This window comes from Nipponia nippon, unplaced genomic scaffold (assembly GCF_047370975.1).
Source record: "Nipponia nippon isolate SJK-2023a ecotype South Korea unplaced genomic scaffold, ASM4737097v1 scaffold_40, whole genome shotgun sequence".
Lineage (NCBI taxonomy): Eukaryota > Metazoa > Chordata > Aves > Pelecaniformes > Threskiornithidae > Nipponia > Nipponia nippon.
Window position 1 is genome coordinate 1,024,917 of NW_028262359.1, and position 20,371 is coordinate 1,045,287.

General features: G+C 56.3%; 1 protein-coding gene across 3 annotated transcripts in view; it reads right to left on the reverse strand.

The window, feature by feature from the left end:
* Window positions 1-20,371, reverse strand: part of CNTFR (ciliary neurotrophic factor receptor) — a 211,173-nt gene that overhangs the window by 1,974 nt on the left and 188,828 nt on the right. For 2 of the 3 annotated variants that reach the window (XM_087777690.1, XM_087777692.1), the window contains exons 7-9: window positions 14,032-14,195; window positions 2,150-2,330; window positions 140-284 (exon numbers count right to left, since the gene is read on the reverse strand). In XM_087777690.1, the coding sequence (XP_087633816.1) occupies window positions 140-284; window positions 2,150-2,330; window positions 14,032-14,195 (490 nt within the window). Of the gene's footprint in view, window positions 1-138; window positions 285-2,149; window positions 2,331-14,031; window positions 14,196-20,371 lie in introns of those variants that run through there. The other variant, XM_087777691.1, reaches the window with a different exon arrangement.

Sequence of the window (20,371 nt, forward strand, 5' to 3'; positions counted from 1 at the left end):
TTCTCAACGCCCTTCACACAGAGCCTGGCTGGAGCATCCCCTTCCCAACCACACTGGAGCCCCTGGGGTCCCCAAGCCCCTGCCCCCTCTCAGCACCCACACCCTGTCTCTCACGTCCTCCTGTTTAGGGGATACTCACTAAATAAACAGGACACCATAGGCAGCCAAGACCAGTCCAGCTGTCCAACACACTGCCACGGCCCCGCTGCCCACCACGGCCCCCTTGTCGCAGATCTTGGTGGTGGGGGGCGGCATGAAAGAGGAGGTGCTAGCGCTCGTTGTCTCTGCAGGGAGGGAGAGAGTGGATGGCGAGGGGAGCTGGGATGCCCTGGGATGCATCCCACAGGGGCAGCCCTGCTCACCTGCCAGTAGGGACACTGCACCGTCCTGTCCCCAGATTGCCCCTCTCACTGCCATGCTGTGCTAAGGCTGAGCTAGGGGGCTGGGATGATGAGCTAGGGGATGGTGTAGTCCATGAGACTTTCCCTGTTCTAACACTGGACCTACTTCTCCAAGATGCTTCCACCACCTGGCAGATCTGGGCATCTCTCCTGGCCGCATCCTGCCCAGCCAGGCTGCTCTGTGCATCAGCTCTGCGGGAATTCTGGCTAAGAGGTCATGACGACACGGCCACAAGTGCTCAGCAGAGAGCATCCATCACCGAGGGAACGCCCTACACATGGCTGCGGCTGCTGGGCTGGCTTGCATGGCTTGTCCTCCTCTGTATGGGACCAGCTGGGGTGTCTGTCCCCACAGAGGGCTGCAGGATTGCAGGGAGGGCACGGATGGGCAGACAGGCTGAGGCAGCTTCAGTCACATCCAGAGGGTCCCAAGGTGCCTCCGGCCACACAGTCTTGGGGGGATGCTGGGGGTCACAGGGCATCTGTCTCTGCGTCTTTCAGACCCCACCAAGGTGCCATGGCAAGGCTCAGTCCCAGAGCCATGGTGTCACACATCAGCCCTGCATGGCTGCAGCCAGCTGCATGCACAGGGACAGGTGTGCGAGGGACACACGTGTGAGGGACACGTGTGTGCCTGCACAGGGAGCAGGCAAGTGCCATTTGAAGTGGTATTTGCATTTAGCACGATGCAGGCGGGTATAGAAGCAAACCCCAAACTCTGACACCAGCATGGTGTGCCTGTACTCGTTGTGGGGATTTATCCCCCTAGGGATGAGGGGCTGCAAATCCCTGGTGATGCCTGCATCCCCAGGTGCTCTGCTGGGTGCTGTTTCTGCAAGGCGGGGCGTCTCTGTGTAGAAAGGACTTCCACCCGCTGGCAGCGGGGCTTGCACCCACCGCATCCCCATGCAGGGAGCATCGCCAGGGCCTGCAGAGGTTTGTGCATGGCTCTGGCAGCGCACGGCTTGCACGCACGTGCTGGGATCTACACGCTCAGCTTGGAGGGTGGGGGGGCTGAGCACTCCCCCTCCCCACATGCACATCAGGCCAGCTCACAAGCACGACCCTGATGTATAAGCCTGGTTGTTGCCTGCCTGCCTGCCTGCAAACCAGTGCTTCTCGCCGTCCCTCTGCCGGTGCCAGCCGGGGGAACCAGCGCAGGGTCTGCTCCAGCCCTTCTGGGAAACGGAGGGCCGATAACGCCCATTTGGACACAGTCCCAGCTCTTTCCTAGAAACAGAGGCTTGTTAACTTTGTGGCTTTTATTCCGAATTGGCATCGCTCTGAGCCATTGTGCAGGGTATGGAGGTATGGAGGGAGTAGGACTGGAGAGGGAGGGCTGGAGGGGGGGCGGTGGCACTCCAGGGAAGAATAATATTAAATTAATAATGCTAATAATGCTAACAATGATAATAATAATAATAATAATAATAATAATAATAATAATAATAATAATAATAATAATGAACAGCCAGCTTTGCTGTCACACCCAAGCATCGTGGTGAGGAGGATGCCAGAGCCAGGTGAGCTGAGTCAGCATCCCTCAGGCCATGGTTGCATCTGCTGCCAGGGCCATGGGTGGGGGGCAAAGTGTAGGGTGAAGGGCTGCAGCCCCCTGGCTGCTGGGGATATCTCCTTGGCTGGGGACCAAACTTGCAGGAGCTGGACAGGGGGGAGCCTCAGCCATGACTCCTGGGTTGCTCCCCGCTGTGGGCATGGCCTGTTTGTACTGGGGAGGGGGCTCTCACCTGTCACCTGGGCCTCCGTGGTGAGATGCTTGGGCTCCTCCGTCCAGGGGGTGGCATGGACAGCCACGCTCCAGTCGCTCCACGTGCCGATGTCGTTGTCTTTGGCTGCCACCTGGATGATGTACTCCTTGCCAGCGTAGGCATCCGTGATGGTGTGTGATGTCCCATCTGACAGCTCGACCTGTGGGCAGCAGCGGGGAGGGGAGAGTGGTCAGAGGAACCCCCGACACAGGAAGGTAAGACAATCAGCGTGTTTAGCTTGGCTAGAGGATGATAATGAGATTTTCACAGCACTTTGGGAAGTGCTATGGGGTTTTGAGCAGAAGCAAGAGCCCAGGACGGGGATGCAGGGTGAGAATGCTCCAGCTGCAGCTAAGCCAAAGGTCTGGTGAGACCTCGTCCCGCTTCCAAACCTGCAGTGCTGGAGCAGAGCAGCTTCCTCTAGAGGTCCCCAGAAACTAGCAGATGTGCGGGCAGGCTCCGCTCGGACATGTTAGGGTGGCTGGGACATCCAGGGCAGCGGCTGGCATGCGTGCACACTTTCTGGGCATCAGTGCCAGTGCTGGGATGAGGCTTCCCCCACCAGCACGTCTCTGGCCACCGCTGGCATCCCACCGGCTTGGCTTGCAGCCCTCTGGCTGTATGGACAAGGATCAAGCCGTGCCCAACCGTCTTTCCTAGGAAAATTCCCTTTGTCCTGTTGTCACCACTGCCTGGGCCACGGGAGGTCCTGCCATCCTCCTGGGGATGTGGCTGCTGGTGCAATGGTTTAACCCCAGACTGTGTCCACACTTTCTGGGGATCTCTGATCTACCTGGAGCTTGGCCCAAGGACAGGTAGATGCAGGTTCCCGGTAGAAATGCACCCCCATCACAGGTCACCAGTGAGCAAACACACATGGGTGACAGAGGAGGAGGGCTCAGCACCCAAGTGACCTTCTGGGGATGGAGCCAGGCTTGGCCTCCGGGTCCTGCAGGCATGGAGGGGACCAGGGCAGGAGCATCCCACAGAAGCTGCACAGGAGATTGCCCTCCACCCAGTTTCTGAGGCTAAGGACTAACACGCTACCAGCTTCTTTTCCCCCCTGCACTGCCTGTGCATGGCACGGGGGAGACACGGGGCACCCCTCATCCTTCCCCCATGCCCTGGCCAACACAAACCACTGGGGATCCCGCTGCCCCAGGGAGCACCAACAGCTGAGTTTTATTAAGAACTCGGTTCAATGATACGAGCAAGATGGAGCCGAAAACTTCTGCCTGGTCTTTGATGACATCCTGAAGCCCAAAGAGAGAAAAGCTGCACCATCGGGGTGCCCAGGGGTACCTGGGCCAATGCACCTGCAGGACGAGGCTGACCTGGCACTGTGGCTTTACACACACAGGGATGGTATGCATACCAGGGACGTGCGTGATGGCCTGGCCAGTGGCCAGCGTGGTTAATCTCATCACCCTGCTATTTGCAGGGGTAGCTGAAAAGCAGGAACCCACCCTGAGAAGGAACCAGCCCTTTTCCAGTCCCCCCAGTACAGCACACGTAACACCCCAGCATAGATTTAATCCCTTTGGCACCCAAACTGCAGACCCTCCTGGCTTTTACAGCCGCTCTGGGGGATCCCTATGAGGGAGTGGGGCACTTTTGCTTTCTTGCTCTAGGTGAGAGCCTTTACTTCCCTATTGCTTCTTCTAGGGCCGCATCCAGCCTGCTGCCCAGCACGGCAGGGCCCTTGGGCTCTGCACTCCCAGCTGCTCATGCCACCTGGCTGGAGCCCGCAGGAGCCCCAGATGTGGAGCACATCTGGAGGCAGGCCCAGCCAGCCCCCACCCCAGCTGTCGGGGAGCAAAGGGCCTCCTGCTGCCCACGAGGCACGAAGCTGCTACCAAACCTCAGCAGGGGAGCAAGATGGAGAAAGGAGTGTGTCCATCCCACCGCTGCAGAATTTCGGGCTGGGTGGGGGGAGGCAGAATCCTGCCTCTCCTCGCAGCACCGACTCGGGACTGACGCCCACAGTGCCGGTGCGATGCAAGCAGGGGATGCCGGCGGTTTCACCGCAGGACTTGTGCCAAGCTGAGATGTGCCTGAGCCCCATACTGCCGTTAGCCAAAGCACGAGGGCAACTGGTGCCTAAGTCCATCCCTACTTTCCAGGGGACACCTTCCCGCCACGCCATGGGTCTCACCATTGGGTCTGACCTGTTGGCATGGGGGCAGCTTATTGGCATGCCCACCAAGATGTCACAACCTGGCTAGAGGGAGCCTGGCATTGGGGTGAGATGAGCCCAGCAACCTTGGTGGGGCTCCGTGACGGATCTCCCTCAGTTTCCAGCATGCCAAAGTGGCTGAGAGCCAGCCCTGGGGTCACACGTGCTGCCTCTCATCCAGATAACGGGGTCAGGCTTAGAGCAGTCCTATTTAGCAGCTCGCAGGTCCCCAGCACAGTCTATGTTGGGGTGGGGGTGGTGGTGGCTGTTCCTGTCCCAGGGCTGGGCACAGCCCATCCTGCAGGAAAAGGGTCTTGGCCCATTTCACTTATGGGATAGGTGAAAAATGAAATCCTGTGAGGTCTGGGCAGAAGGGAGGATGGGGAAAAAAAGATGAGGATGCCAGTCCCTTCTGCAGGACACAGCTGTACATCCTCCAACCCATGAGGGCCGTGGCTGAGATCCCTCCCACCAACCCCACCAAGCTCCAGCCCTCCTCAGCCCAGGACCAAAACCCAAGCTGGATCAGGGTCCCTGGAGGGGACAGGCTCTTGGCACCCACTGCTGCACCCAGGCATCAAGGGACGGGTAGGCAGGACAAGACACCCAGCAGGTTGTGAATGACCTGGCCCGTGCAAAGTGCCATGCTCGGCAGCGCATACCCCCTGCAGCCTCAAAGCATGGTGAGGCTGTCCCTGCCACCTAGACCTTGGGATTCACACTGTCCCCCACCTCTGCCACCAGCTCCGGTCGCTGCTCACAGGCGTGCTGCTTGCAGGCACAGCGGGAGGGGATGCACGTGCAGCACTGCGCACATCACACAGCGGAGACCTGCCTGGATGGGATCAGCCCAGAGCTGTTTGGTGGCATCCACCAACTTGGACGACAATGCCAAGCTGATCAAGCTCAATTAATTCCTAACGACAATTAATGAAACCTTGCTGGGTGAGCTGCCAGCCCCCTGCAAGCCTGTTTCTCCTAGCTTGGTCTGTGCTGGGCTGGGGGTACCTACGAAGCAGGGAATGAGAACAGGGCTTGGAAAGATGCTGGGCTTATTGGGCTGGTGTATGGGTGCCTCTACGTCTTTCAGCACCCTCTGGCTGCTCACTAAGCCCCACAGCAAGCAGGCTGTGGGCAGGCCAGCCCCACTGAGGTCCCGCTTGCCTGGCCAGGCTGCTGCTCTATCCAGAGCATTTTCTTCAGCCCAAAGAGTCCTCCCAACTGGGTGCTTCCCCTTGGGATCAATTCCTGCCTCTCCCCAGGCACATCCAGCCTCCAGCTGAGTGTTTGCAGAAGGGGCATCGCAGGCACAACGGGGTCAAGACTGTGCCTGGCCCTGGCGGGGGGATGTTCTCGCAGGACCCAGGCTGGAGGACCTGGAGGACCTTCCTTGTAGGACCTGGGAGGATGCTGCCCTAAGCTCCTCTTCAGACAGCAAACAAAAAGAGAAGGTGTAGACAACAGCATCCATCTCTCCCCACACATATGACGTCTGCATGCAGCACTTCTGAGCTGGGCAGCTGGGGGCCACATTTGCCATGGTGGGTGAGAAAGTCCCTGGGTGGGTGCCTGTGGCTCAGTGCAGAAGTGCAGCAGCAGATGGGAAAGCACATGGGGATCGGGTCCAACTGGACACAAACATGGAGAGCTGGAGGGGGGGACACTAGGGAGGTCGTGGGGGGACGGATGGACACACAGCATCAAAGGCAGAGGGAAAAATTCCTTAATCTGTGTCCCCGCCACACAGAGACAAAAGTTGAAGGAAGGCTGCGCATGGTAATTTTTTTGGCTGGGGGGTCTGCGTGTCGCTGCCTGCCTTTGTGCACCTGCCAAAAGTCACTCTGGCTGGCTGTGAAGTGCTGCCCAGATTAATGAGGGATCAGTAGCCAGTGCAATGCAGAGCTATTAGCATTGCAAAGAGAGAGAGAGAGAGAGAGACAAATGAAAAAAAGCCCTTGAACCCAGTAACTCAGCCAACAGCTTGCTGAGGACAGCGTGGGCCGGGATCCCATTCCCTGCCATGGCCACATACCCCCATATGGAAAGATAACGGGGCTGCCGAGGGACAGCCAGTGCCTACCCACAGCCCTGAGCACCAGGATGAGCCCAGGGGCCAATGCCACATGGACGGCATGGGGACAGACACTCAGGACAGGTGGAGGGGAGGATTTCCCAGCACTTGGCCTTCCCCCTGCCCATGCTGGTCCCCCCTGCACATGTGCTGGGGGCCTGGGGACATCCACAGGAGCCATCCAGGCCACTCCCACAGGGGACATCCATGTGTGCCCTCGTCCCAGTCCCTGCCTGCAGACTGGTAGCACTGCCGTGCAGTGCTCAGCACAGCAGGAGTTAAGGAAGCCATTCTCCCCCCAGGCCCCCCCAGCTCCCGCTGCCCCCAGCCCACCCTGCCAAGGTGCCCCGGCAGTAAAAAAAGGTCACTGTGCTCTGTTCCCACCCTGGCTCTGCTCCTGGTCCAGCGTGATCAGGTAGCAATTACTTGCAAATAGGGTGATGCACAGGCAGGTCTGACGCCCAGATGGCCTTTGGAAGGGGAAGGGGGGAAGAAAACTCCAACCCTCCCTGCCCCAGCAGCTGGGCTGGGGGCTGGTGTGTGTTGGAAGGAGGTGGAGGCAGAGAAGGGGGGATCAGATGCCTCCTTCTCTGCAACCCACATGAAAATGTGTTTGCCTGCTCCCCCGTGGCGGCAGTGGCTCTGCTTTCCATTCCTTGACACCTCCTGCTCCCCAGTGCGGCTCCCGGTGTGGGAAGGGGGTGCTCCGCTGCCGGGAAGCTGGCAATGCGGGGATGGGGGGCTGGCACCCCTCGGTCCCACGGCAGGGATGCAACACCTCTGTGCATGCCAGGACAGAGACCACGTGCCTGTCCCAGGTGTTGTATTGAGCCTGTATGAGCCTGCTTTCCCCAAAATAAAAGGAGCACCCCGGCCATTGCAGGGTGAAGCTGATCTGCTCACACAGCCTGTGCCACCCACAGTGAGCGGGGGAACGCAGACGGAAACCCCTTGTAAGAGCACAAGCCTGGGTCTGCCATGCATCTCATGTCCTTGCAGCCTCCTCCACCTCTGGATGCTCCCTGGGTTATCCTGGATAATGGGGAAATGGGAACTGGGAGGGGGATGGGGCACCCCAGTGGGCTCCATTTCACAGCCTCTTCTCCCCTGCAACAAGAGGCCAGATCCTGCCACCTGGCTGCAATGGGTTTTGCAGGGACTCATGCTACACAAGTAGCTGCTGTTTCAGGTGCCTTCAGTCCTCGCAGTCAAAGGGCGACCCTGGCAGGTTCCCACCTGCCCTGGGGAACAGGCTAAACCAAAATCAGGGGTAACCCCCAGCGAGCCACCCCGCTGCTGGGAAGCACAGGAGGGTCACTGCAAACAGCCACTGCAGCCCCTGAAAAGATGTGGCCAAGCAGAAAAGACATGTTTTGCTTTTTCCCTTTCAAAGCCATGTCTGCAGAGCAAATAGGTGTGACATTCATTACTAATAAACGAGCCCCCAAATACCTCCTCCTTCCATAGTGCCACAGGAATCAGCTGGGCTAACCCCAGACAAAACTTTCTGCCTGGACTCTGGAATAGCTAAAAAGTTGGGAAAAGTGAATGCCCCCCTTCCCCCCCCCCCCCCCCCGCCTTATTCTCTGCCAGCTGGGTAGCGGAGGAGCCCAGCAGGGCCTGAGCTGCAGTCCCTGCTGTCACCCCCCGCCCCAAAAAGGCTGCTGTACTGCTGCTGCACATAGCTCAGCCCTGCTGCCGGTCTGGGCGGACAAGTTATCGCAGGGCTCCTCTGCAGCCTGGGTTGTGTCACACCAGATGTGGCTGAACGGCTCCCTTCTGGCTTAAAATAAAGAGCATCATTGAAAGCAGAGCTGTAAGCTCGTTAATAACGGGAGTCTTTCTCCGGATGCACTGTCCCCTCCTGCCAAGTGACAATTGGCAGAGCTTGCTTTCACTTGTGGCTCCAGGGATGATGGTATCGGGGATGCTCAAGGCGCTCAGCACCAGCTCTAACCCTGCCCGGCACTGGCATCTGCTGCCCGCAGATGGATTTACCATGCTGATGAAATGGGCCGGGGGTGAAAGCAGATGGGTGCAGCTTGTGCGTGGGCACTGTGGGGCATGGGCACTTGCCTGGCATGGTCTGCACGCAGGCAGGGAAAGCTAAGCTTGCTGGCACCATCATGCCTGCGTGTAGCTGTGTGAGCATGCAGGTGAGCACAGGCACGCGGGTGCATGCATGAGTGCTCTGCTGCTCAGTGGCACTGTCAGGGATGTCTCTGGAGGCCTGATCCTGACGGGTGCTCAGTAATTTTAGGTCACCAGTGGTTCCCCTGGGGGCTGAGAGCACCCAGGCAGTGCCAGCCAAGGGTCCCACGCCCAGCTCCATCCCTGGAGCTGGCGAGGGATGGAAAAGGTGATTTCTGAGCATTTCCTCCCTTCATCCTCCTCCAAGGCGCTCTGCTCCAGCCCTGCCTGTCCCACACCGAGCCACAAGTGACACTATTACAGCATCAACATTTCGCTCCCACCTATTAATGCCTTTTTTTTTTTTTTTTCCCTTCTTTTTTAATCACTGACTTTGCAGCCGGGAGGGGAAGGGAGAGAAGTGCCGCAATAAAATCTACCAGCCGTGAAGCTGTAACCCAGATCGCTCAGGGTGACCTCCCTGCCAAGGTTGCCTTGCGAAGAGGGGGAGCGCAGGTAAAGCGGCAGAGGCACCGGGGGATGCAAATGGGCATGCAGAAGCGCACCACCACAAAGTGACATTGCTGCCGCGCCGGTGGGGATGCAGCTGCAGCGGGTGGTGGCACTAATTGCCTTCCCCAGCTCCATCACTCCCCCTTGCCTGTTGCAGGTAGGATACGTGTTAGCACACACTTTCAGGTTATTTCAGGCTGCCCCAAGGCAGGAACTTCCAGAGACAGCCTGTGAGATTCACCTATTTGACCAAAAAATGTTGCTTTGCTTTGGGGGATGAGCATGAGCCCACCCTGGCAGCCACCCCCGACACGAGTGACAGTGGCTGGCCCAGAGGACCATGCCCTCCTCACACCACCGAGCCTAACCACTAAATATTTGGCAATACCCATAAATTGCGCATTCCTGTCCCCAAATCCCCATCATTTGCCTGGATCAGAGCTGCTCAGCAGCAGAGCTGGCACAGACGCCTGCATCGGGGGCTCTGTGGCCCCAGCTCCTAAAATCCTGGGATGGTGGGAGCACCTCTGCTTGCTTTTCCAAAGAAGGACGTTTCCAGCCTTTACAAATGCTCATGGACATGGCTCTAATGCTTCCAGAACAGAAGAGGAAGGAGAGAACCCAACCACATTATTAGCTTTAAATATCTCATGACCTTTTACTGCAAATCTCAAGATCTGAGGCGCAGCCCGCCTCACGGTTCGTTAACATTTCATGTTGTCAGCGCGGCCAGTGGGTTCAATTAGACTTCACGACGGCATCTGCAAATTGCTGGCAACCCACCGGAGGAAATCCTCCCTCGGCCTGGCCGCCAGCTCTGATGCTGCTTAAGAAATACCTTCTGAGCCTTGCCACATTCCCGGGACGTGCACTGAGCTGGTCAGTGCTCAGTGCATGAGATCTCCCCCCAAAAATCGGGAAAAAGGGAAAGCCTGCTCCAGCAAATGCTACAGAGTGGGAGCAAATTGGGTGCAAGACCTGCCCTGGGCTCCCCAGAGATGCTTGGGATGGTGCCTGGCCACCCGCCTGCATCTAGGGGTGAGCGTGCAGACATGCTCGCGGGGAGATCGCATGTGCGAGCATGGCGTTCGCTGCTGTTGCGAGTTAACTGAAGGAGCCTGTAAAACCAGAAACAGGCTATTAGCAATCCATTAGGAAAGGGTATCCAGTTCCAGCCTAGGTAAGCCATTAGAAGAACATCTGAGAGCATTAGGAGAGCTCGCTTGGGGCCAGGATGGGGCTATAAAACAGAAGAGGAAACCACGCTAATCTGGCTTGAATTACAAACTTAAAAGCAGGAGAAAAATAAAGGATACCCTAAACATTTAATGTTTTATATTTAGGAGACAGAAGGGGAGATTCTGCCAAAAGGAGAGAATAAAAAACCTGTTTAGGCTACAAATATCCCATCTCTCTTCTGGCAGCAGAGAAACCACCAGCCCCTCTTCCAGAAAGGGAGGAGCGTGACTTTAAAGTTGCTTGAGTTTCAGAGCGAGGTCAGTGCTGGTGGGGCAGAGGGGAGTTGGTGGCCACCCGATGTGACACGGCTGCATCCCAGGCAGCCGGGAAATGCCCGTGCCCAGGTTTGAGGGAGCCGCTGCAAGGCAGCACGATGGTGCAAGGAGCATCGGGCACACGCCCCGCTGCACGCACATGTGGAAACTCATCATCATCATCATTTCTCCATGATAATAATTCCCAGAGCACATCATCACAATTCCCAGAGCAAACTGCAACACGAGAGCTGCTAAGTGGCCTGAGCGGAAAGGTGCTGCTGAGCAGGGGAAAGGGAGTGGAAACGGCACACTGGGGCTCAAACCCACCTTTGCAAAGCACTGGGAAGGGGATGAGGGTGTCCCCCCGGCTCTGGGCCAACCCCAGATATTGCTTGATGTGTGTGGGGATGCTTGGGCCAAGCATTGCACGGCTCTCTCTGGGGGGGGAACTGCATTTATGGCTAGCTTGCACAGCAGTGGTCTTGATAAGATCCACTGCTCCCGCCACGGATGGCTTCATCTTCTGGTGCCAAGCCCTGGCATTATTAAAATCCTGAAAGGAAGAGCCTGGGAGAAAGCAGACACTGATTGAATCAGGCCCTCCGGTATTCGACAGCTCAACATCCATCTGATCCTATTAGTGCTCATTCGGTCCTGCCTGCCGAGGTGCTGTGCATAAATCAGACCCTGCAAAGATAATGCGAGGTGGAGGGAAGAAAGGGGAGCTGCTTCTTCTGCCAAGAAACACCACGTGCGAGGGGAGCCTGCATGGATACTGCTGGCTCTGGGCAGTCTCTGGGGCTCCCTTGTGGGTTTGCTCCCGCAGGGATGCTGGGCTTCCCACAGGACTGCCAAGGGTGTGGCAGGAGATGCTTAAAGCCCCCAGCCGGTGCATGGGTGGGTTCCCATGAGGACGCAGTGATAGGGCTCAGCGTGGAGACCGTGGGCACACAGGGATGTGCCAGAGCATGAGGTTACCTAGTTCCTCCTGGCTGCTGGCAGATGCTTTTCCTCTCCTCACTGGGCTCCTGAGCTGCCCCGTTGTCAGCAAGCAGGTTGTGTGCAATGACTTTTCCATGCCAGCAAAAGTGGGGAGAGCAAAAGCCAAGATGGGGGCAGCCAAAAGACCTTCACCTCAGCAAGAATTAAGACACCCCCATGCAAGCATAGCACACGTGACCGCTGCATCCTTTCTCAGGGCACTTGCGCCTTCGAGGAGAGACCCAACACCACCACCGTAGGATGAGCTGGATGGCTGAGCTAGGCTTGGCCCTACCAAACCATGTCCTTCCCTCTCCTGGCTGGGTTTGGGGGAACAGGGACACCCCTCAAGATGCCAACAAGCAATAGGTCAAGCAAAGCAGAGCTCAGCGTGGCTTGGGCATGCTCCCAGCCTGCTGACATCGGCGGGTTTCATTTTTGGGTGCAAACCCCTGCATTTGCAGGGTGCCCGGCTGGGCTAAGCAGGCTGAACGTGCCAAAGGGGTCTGGGGTCGGAGCAGCTCTGGAAGCTGCAGCGCTGCCAGCCCCTGGCGTTTGGGAGCTGATTGAATTAGGCTTCGCAAATAATTCATCTGATGAATAGTGGCAGTTTTCCTCAAATCATCCACAAATCAGATTTTTCATTACCCAGCTGGCGGGGCAGAGAGTCAGAAAACAAGGCTGGTACCTCACTCGCTGAATGCTTGCACTTGCTTACAGAGCAAATTATTCCCCAAACACACTTCTCCATCAGCCAGCGATGGGGAACATATCTCTTGCAAGGGGATATTAATTAAAAGCTGTACCCAGGACTGCTGTGCCCTCCCAGGATGCTGGGACATGAGCCCTTCTCAGCTCTCCTTGCACCCACCATGAGGGCTGATACCTCAAGCTCTCTCTGCAGCTCAGGGTATCTTTAAATAGGAGAAATCAAGTTTTTACTGCCCAAGAACTGCCTTTTCCAGCCAGCATGGCCCTGCCACCGGTGTCGCCAACGCCTCCATGTATTTCCCGCCATCGCTGCCTGCCTGAGAGCACGGTTGGAGAAGCCACACCACCCCCTTGGAGGCCCTGCAGCAAGGGGACTGGCATGGCTTGACCCCGCGAATATGACACCTAATACCCAGTGATGGAGGGTCCGGCCACCCTGAGGGTGTTGAGGCAGGAGGCAGCTCACTGGCTCTCCCACCATTTTTGGGTGTAAAACCCTGCATTTGCATGGTGCTTGGCTGGATCAGGCTGCGGCAGGGTAACATCAGCTTTTTCCACAACAGTTTTACACCTTGAAAAAACTGATGTTGTGTCTGGTATTTCCCATTAATTCTTCCCCTTTTTTCACAGCTTCTACAACTCGAGTATTTCTCCCCCAAGTGAAAAAAAATATCCACAGCAAACTCATACTCAAACTCAACCTCTGCTTTCTTACCCCTCGGGATGCTCCACAGATGCTCTCCTGCTCCCAGAAGGGAAGCGAAGGGCAAAGAGACAAGCAAGAAAACCCTTTCCCAACCCTTCTCTGATTTTCAAAGCCATCAGCAAACGCTTCAATCTGAAACACGACCTGTGGCGCTGCCTCATCAAAAAACCCAACCAATGCAAAAAAAAGTCGCCAAGACACCGACATCGTGCAGAGACATGAGCAAAGCCTCCCATCCCCTCTCAGCTGTGTCTCTCCCCAAGAAGAACTGGTGGGCAGAAAACCTCACTTGGCTCCACAACACAGGTGAGCTCCCTGGGGATGGGGTGCTGCCTCCTATTTGTCTTTTTTTTGGGGGGGCCAAAACACTTTATCAAGCAAAGCACCTAATTGGCTTTCAACAGGCCCAGCTTGGTGCAGAGGGGATGCTGGATGAGCCATGCCAGCATAGCAACACCTCTCCTCAAGCAGCAGATTGCTTTCCTTCACAAGCTGAGCATGCAAGCAGCACAGAGGAAAAAAAAAAAAACAAAAAACAAGCCCGTTCGTTATCTTCCTGCAGCTAACAAATGAAAGCTGTCCTCCGGGCTCCCAAGGATTTCACTGACTATTTTTTTTTTAAAGAAACAAGAAATAAAAGTAAGAAATACGATAACATCGCGGCAATCGCTCCGTGGCTGTGCTCTGAGTTACAGCAAGCGGTATTTTATCTTTAGTTCAAAATCTAAATGTGGCAGAGGCACATTTAAATGTGGTGACATTTATACTTTAAATGCCTTTTACATCTCGTTGGCAGATTTTATATAGAACATATGTATGGAAAGTAGATAGGGGCCGTGGATGAAAATGTGGAGCAGGGAGAGCCTGCAGAGCCATTTGTAGGCAGAATGTGAGTTAAAAGAAAGAGAGGAATAGAGAAGGGAGGAGAGACAGAGAAGGAGAGGAAAAGGGTCTGGGTTGCCTGGGAGGTAAATTGACATTTTTTTTGGTCCCCAATCACTTGGTCCTAGTGCAACTTGTTCCCAGCCACCAGCTCCCCCTGCTCCCTCCCGTCCCAGCCAGCTCAGCATCGCTTACGTGTTGCCACTGGTCCAGGATGAGAGGCCGATACCGCAGGAAGAACTTGAGTGGGAAAGACTCGGGGTCCGGCCAGGACGAGGGGTTTTGCCATGACACCTCCAGCCTCCGAGGGTTATTGGGCACAGGTTTGGCGACCACGCTCTCTGGAGGGTCCGGCTTTACTGGAAGAGAAGAGGGTGGCTGGTAAAGCTCTGCACGTGGCATCCTTCCTTACACCCCTCGGCAGAGCTGGGTGGGTTTTGCGCCGTGTGCTTTCCAAGGGGAGCAGCAGAACATCCTTTTCCCGAACTAATTAGATGCAAATCACCTTTTCTTGTCCAGGCCAGTGGTACGGCTGTCCTGGCTCAAAATAACCACTGTCAAGGAGGTGCCAGTTCTGGAGACACACAGAAACAACCTGGCCAGGGCAGAGAGCATCCCTCCTCCCCAGGGCTACTTGGGCCAAGGTGAGGAGCCCACCAAGCCCAAATCCTGCACTTTCCTCGCACCTCCTGATTTTTGGGAGGCTGACCCACATTCAAACCTGCTTACCTCGCAGTAACGTGGCAGAGTTTGGCCCTTCGGTTTAGGGCTGGAGTTTGGGGGATTCAGAGCATTGGCACATCATATTTGCCAAGGGCGAAGGACTGCCATGGTCACCTTCCACCCCAGGTATCTCTCTCTCAGCCCTGCTCTGCTTTTGGGATACGGGGTTATTTTCTTGCTACCTGACAAGTATTTCAAGTGAATATTAATTGGCTGTGAGCTATGCAACGTGCTTTGAAGTTGCAGTGACTTTTAGAGTGCTGGGAGAAAATCACAGACAGGCTGTGATGAACGGCATTGCCTGTTGCAGAGAGAGCCTTGCTCCTCGCCAAGGGTCTTCTCAACTCCCGACAGCTCAAACTCCCAATTTGCAATAGGAGAGCTACAAAAAGACTGAGATTTGGGTACACCCACGCTTTTCCTTTTCTCACGGCCAGGAAGGAGCTGGGCATGGGGAGCTGGGCACACAGCTGTGCCTGGGGTGGGAGAGGGCTCTCTGTGCACTCTAAGAATAGCAATGCACATGAGTCCTCATGTCCTGGGAGGGCTCTCAACCCCCTCCAAAGTCCACGTGCAGGCCAATGGATCCCTCCTGGCCTGAAAATCTCTGGATTGAGTAATGGTCCTCTGGCTCTGACCACCGCGAGCAGCAGCTTGTGAAGGTGCCAGCCCTGAACTCCATTCCCAAGCATGGAGGAGGGATGCTGGGGCCGTGGGGAGCCCCTCTCTGCTGGGCAGAGCTCCTGCTCTGCACTCAGAGGTCTTCTCCTCCATGCTGACCCCAGGGGATCACCTGCTGCAGGTGGGAGGTGATGTCCACAGAGGGGCTTTGCTTCCCATGGGAGATGAAGGAGGTGCCGGTGATGAGTGAGTTGCTCCCTTGCCCACCTGCATGCCGGCTGCCTGCAGCCCTGCCCTATGCATGAAGGGCATCTCTCCCTCTGCTTGAAGCTGTATGGGACCAGGTGCTGATGTGGGACCAGTCTGCTGCAAGTGGAGTCGTGCGTGTGCTATTCGCTGCCATCTCTGCTCCAGGATGATGGTGGCATTGCAGCAACTGTCCTCAGGAAGACATCCTCCCTGCACCACCACTTCTTGCTCCTCTTAGGAGAAATGAGCCTCTGTGTCTTTCAAATCTGCTCTCTTGGCTGTGGGTGAGGCAGAGGGGAGCCACTGAAATGAAGCCGCAGCCCAACCACCTTGGTGGGACCCAGAATTGGCCCTGTTCCCTCCGAGACATAGCCCACCACCACCTCCCTCTCCCCAGCCCTCCTGCTCAGCACCCTGGCACACACTCTGCTGCAGTCCTCCTGCACTGTCATCTTCACCACCACCCCAACAGCCTCTCCTGTCTCTCATCGCCTTCCCTCTGCTGTGGTGGGTACAAGGAGGGCTGGACAGCTTCCTCCACCCCCACTGCACCCAGCGCTCAGAGGATGCTCCCGGAGGCTCGGTGAGCGGCTGGTGAGCAAGCACTCATGGTCCTGACCACAGGTGCCCAGTGCCACCTCCCAGTTCCCATAGACCCCTCTCTGCAGCAGGACAGGACACAATTTTCCATTTAGAGCTTTATCCTTGGTGGGAGGGACGAGTTGCTGGGGCTGCGCTATGCTGAGCTACTCCAGATGGCTGTGCAATTCCTCTGCTTGCCTCGAATCCCTGGGCTCGGGCTGGACATCAGCTTCCATCGACAGGGACTTGGAGTCCAAATGCATATGGAAAAATATAAATCCAGCACTGGCTCAGTGGGCTGGGTTTGCAAAACAAAAGTCTGTTTGGCTGAACGAATGCAGATGACTGTGAACTGCAGCTCTGCAGTGAGGAAGTGGGAAGGAAAGTGCTGGACTGGGGATGGACACGATGGGGTACTCCCTGGGGTAATGCAGGGAGCCTGGTCCTGCTTTTTGGCATGCCAGCCTGGAGCCACAGCAGAGAGATGCTTAAATGCAGTTGTGCCAACAGGGCACATGTGCTTGGGCAGCAGTGAGAGATGCCACTGTGGTGGGTTGGAGGAAAGCAAAAAAAAAAGCTGCCCTGATGCTGAGGTGGGAGTCACCTGCGCGTTTTGCAGGGATGTTACCCCCAGCTCCGCTCCTGTGGGTTGGAGACTGTCCCAGGAGGGCTGCCCTGGCTCTGAGCAAGCACGGCAGAGCCCAGCCATCCAAGGGAGCTGTGCTCCTGGCTGTGGCGAGCCTTCAAAAGGCGCTGAGGGTTAATGGGAAAACCAGCAGCCCCTGCTACCTCCCCATGTGTCCCGCCATCCACGGGATTCCTGCCCAGGCTAGAAAGAGCAGCAGTGCCAGCCCCTCCAAAAGCACAAAGCCAAAGCTGTTCCTGCCACGTCCCTCCAAAGTGGCAGGGATGCAAGAGCCGGGAGAGGGGACCACACCTCCGTCAGCCAGTCCAGTCAGGACAGACATATGTCTCTTAGGACAGACCTCATTACGCTGTGTTCATCATGGGAAACATTGTGGCTGGTCCTGCAGGGGCCAGTTGAGGAGCAAGGGGAGACAGGCTGTGTCCAGCTCCCCGATTTCTGTGTGACCTTGAAGGAATCATTTATCCTCTGCAGCCTTCCAGGTCCCTGCTCCGCACACAGGGATGAGCGCTCCTCCTTCCCCAGCCTTTGTCTGCCTCCATTTAGCCCACACATGGCAAGGCAGGGTCTGTCTGGCTGTACATCAGCCAGCATAATAGAGCCCTGTCCTCGGTGAGGGCTTGCAGGCAGTAACGTAATAAAAGCAATAATAGCAATAATAATGGACGATGGGCATTAGGCTGAGCACTGGTTAAGCGGCTACAAAACCAGATGTAATATTATCCCGCAGAGCTGAGGGAGCATCTCCAGACATTCCTGGGAAGGGGACTTGGCTGGGAGGCAGCTCACAGCTCTTCCCGCTTGGTTTTCGGCTGCTGCATCCAAGCAAGGGCTCGGTGTGCGAGGAGAGCCGCGGAAAGCGGCTTTTCGTAAACGCTCTGCACGCTCACGCTTAACAGCGAGTCTTTAGCTATCCATCACCCCTGGCTCTTGTTAGACACATCTCGAAATGAAGCCTGCAGTTCAGAAAGGCAGCTGAGACCCCGCAGCACGGAGGGGCCCATTGCCCATCCCGTCTCTCCCATGAGCGCTAAAATGGATCCCTTGCGGCCGTTAAATATCCCCTGGCATTTTCCATGAGCAGAGGGATATTAAACTCCATGTCTTAGCCAAATGTCAGTCTAGGTAATTTAATTCTGCCTCCCTAAGTAGTATGAATTGAACTGACCTTCTGCCTAGGCAACTGTATACCCGTGTTCAGAGACTCTGAATTTTGTACAGACATAGGCACGTTTGTCCTCACGCAGCCCCTCCGAGATGCTCTGCGTCTTAATCACCGCAGAGCCAGAGCTGGGAGGATCAAACAATCTTCCCAAGGTCACACAAGGGATGGGTGGCAAATCTGGGGAATGCACCCATGCCTGCAAGGCCCTGTTCAAGGCTGCCTTCCTCCCTTTAATGCTGTGCATCTTCGCCTGCTAATTTGCCCCAGGCTCACACAAGGAGAAAGGTGCTGAGGTGAGATGCCGGTGTTGCTCCGTGGCGGCGATGTCCCTGCTTTCCTGGGGGATGCACGTGCCGGCTATCTGGTTCTTGGGCTGAAACACAAGCGAGGAAGGTGGGGTTCTGTCCTGGAGGGCCGTAAACATCCCTACTCTGTCCCAGTCGTCACGAGGGAAGCGCACAGCTCCCGACTCACCACCTCACTCCTCCCCGGCACCTCTTTCTGCCTCCAAGCCTTCTTCTCTCCAGCTTCTCCAGCCCCTTTCCCACCGCCTCCTGCCTTGGGCTGGAGCCCTGATGTCTGCAGGACTTTGCAGAGCCTAGCCCTCCCCACGCTCACCTTTATTAATATCGATACCTTTGCAGAAGACGTAATTATGAAAACAATTTCCAGGAGTGCGATGGGGAGGAGGGCAGCCTGGATCCCTTGCCTATGAGAGATGGGGGCCAGAGGGCTGGAAAACCTCTTCCAGTCATCACTGAAAATGGAAATGCAGAGCGACCCCTCACAGCTGGCTGCTAATAACCAGCACAGCACAACTGCCAGCAAGGCATGGGCTCAGGATAGCAAAAGAAAGTACCAGTCATTTTCCACTCAATTAGAGCCCATCTTCCGAGCGGCTGGGGAAGGGATTTTCTGCTGGAGGCTCCAGGGAGGGAGGAAGGAGAGAAGAAGCAAAACCAAAGGAGGTCAGTCCTTCCCAGGGGACTGTTTGTGTTTGCCCAGGCTGGGTGGGTGGTCTGACTCTGCTCCTGGCTCAGCTGCCACCAGGAGGGAGAGCTGCTGGCCCCGTGCTGCTCTCATGTTGGCAGCAAGCAATGAGATCAGGGCTTCAAGCCTGGGGTTTAACCTCCATGCAGAAGGTGTGATGGTTTTCTCTAGGCTAAGTGGAAAACACAAGGCAGGTTCTGACATCCCCAGCCTTGGATTTTAGAAGCAGCATCATGCAGTCGCTTGTTGACACCGTCTCTCCATTTTAGCAGGATGCGTGCACATGTCGCAATGCTCCGATGCAGCATTTTTCCAATGACCCGATGCAATGGCTTTGTGCTAAGCCATGGGTTTTCCACTCCTCCATCCAGCAGAGCGAAACCCAGCACAACTTCCAAGATGAGATCCCAGCCTAGCTGATGCTGGTAGAGATCCCCAGGGAACCTAGTGGGTGCTAGATCCAGACTGCCAGCACCCACCATGCTGGGACACAGCCCCAGGCTTGCAGCTGCAGAGAAGAGAGCCAGAAGAGACACTGAAATGCAGAAGCTTCTGGAAGGAGAGCAGGCAACCTGCGGTAAAATTGCCTGGCAAAATACACTAATGCAGTGCACTTGTTTTAATTGGAAACACTGGGACGGCACAAGGAGAAGCTCCGTTCAGGGTAGGTGGCTGTTGATCGGCAGCAGCTGAGTTCACCCTGTAACGACTCTGCTAAGCCTGTCGACTGCTTGCTTGAACACTCAATCACCACCGCATCTATGCTTCTTATGCACGGCAGCCGTACCAAATCCTGAAGAGGATAATTTCATAGCTGTACAGAACGTGGAGATTTTAAGGTCACTAGATATTGAAGGGTTTATGGGAGCGGGCTGGCTCTGGGGTGCAGGAGACAGCCCTTCCTATCGGCACTGGCCCATCGTCCCTTCCCTGAGTGCCGTCCCGCAGGGGGTTAGAGCATCTGCCAGGTGCTGCCGGGGGGTCCCACCTCCCACCACAACCACCGGGATGTGGCCAGGCACCCTGCCACCGCTCCGGGCACTCGTGGAAGAGGAAGTGATATCGCACCCGTGCTAATGGCTGGCCTGGGGCAGCGCTGGCCTCCGCTCACCGCTCCTCTGACCTGGGCTGAGTTGAAACTGCTGGGCTGGATCCGGCTTGTGCTGGTGCCGGGATGCCCGGGTCTCGCAGCTGGGTGTGCTTCCCAGGGGGGTTGCCCTTGTGTGCTGGATGGAGGACCAGATGTTTGGGAAGCCAGGCAGGGCATGGGTGGGATGCAGATGTTACAGGATGATGCCCTGAACTCCTGCAGGAGGGAATGCAAGGAACTTGGAAAATGCAGCTTAATTGCTGCCCTGGGCCCTGCAGGCTGGAGGTTACCTTCATTTTTAAGGAGTGTATCTTCCACAAACACAACAATTTCCATTTAAAGGCACCCAAGTGACTGAAACTCCACCACTTCCCTGCTAAGCTCCTTGCCTTGTTATCAACATTCGCAATGCACCAACAAATATAAGCTTCAGATATGGACCATGGCTGCAGGGACACGGCAGGACAGC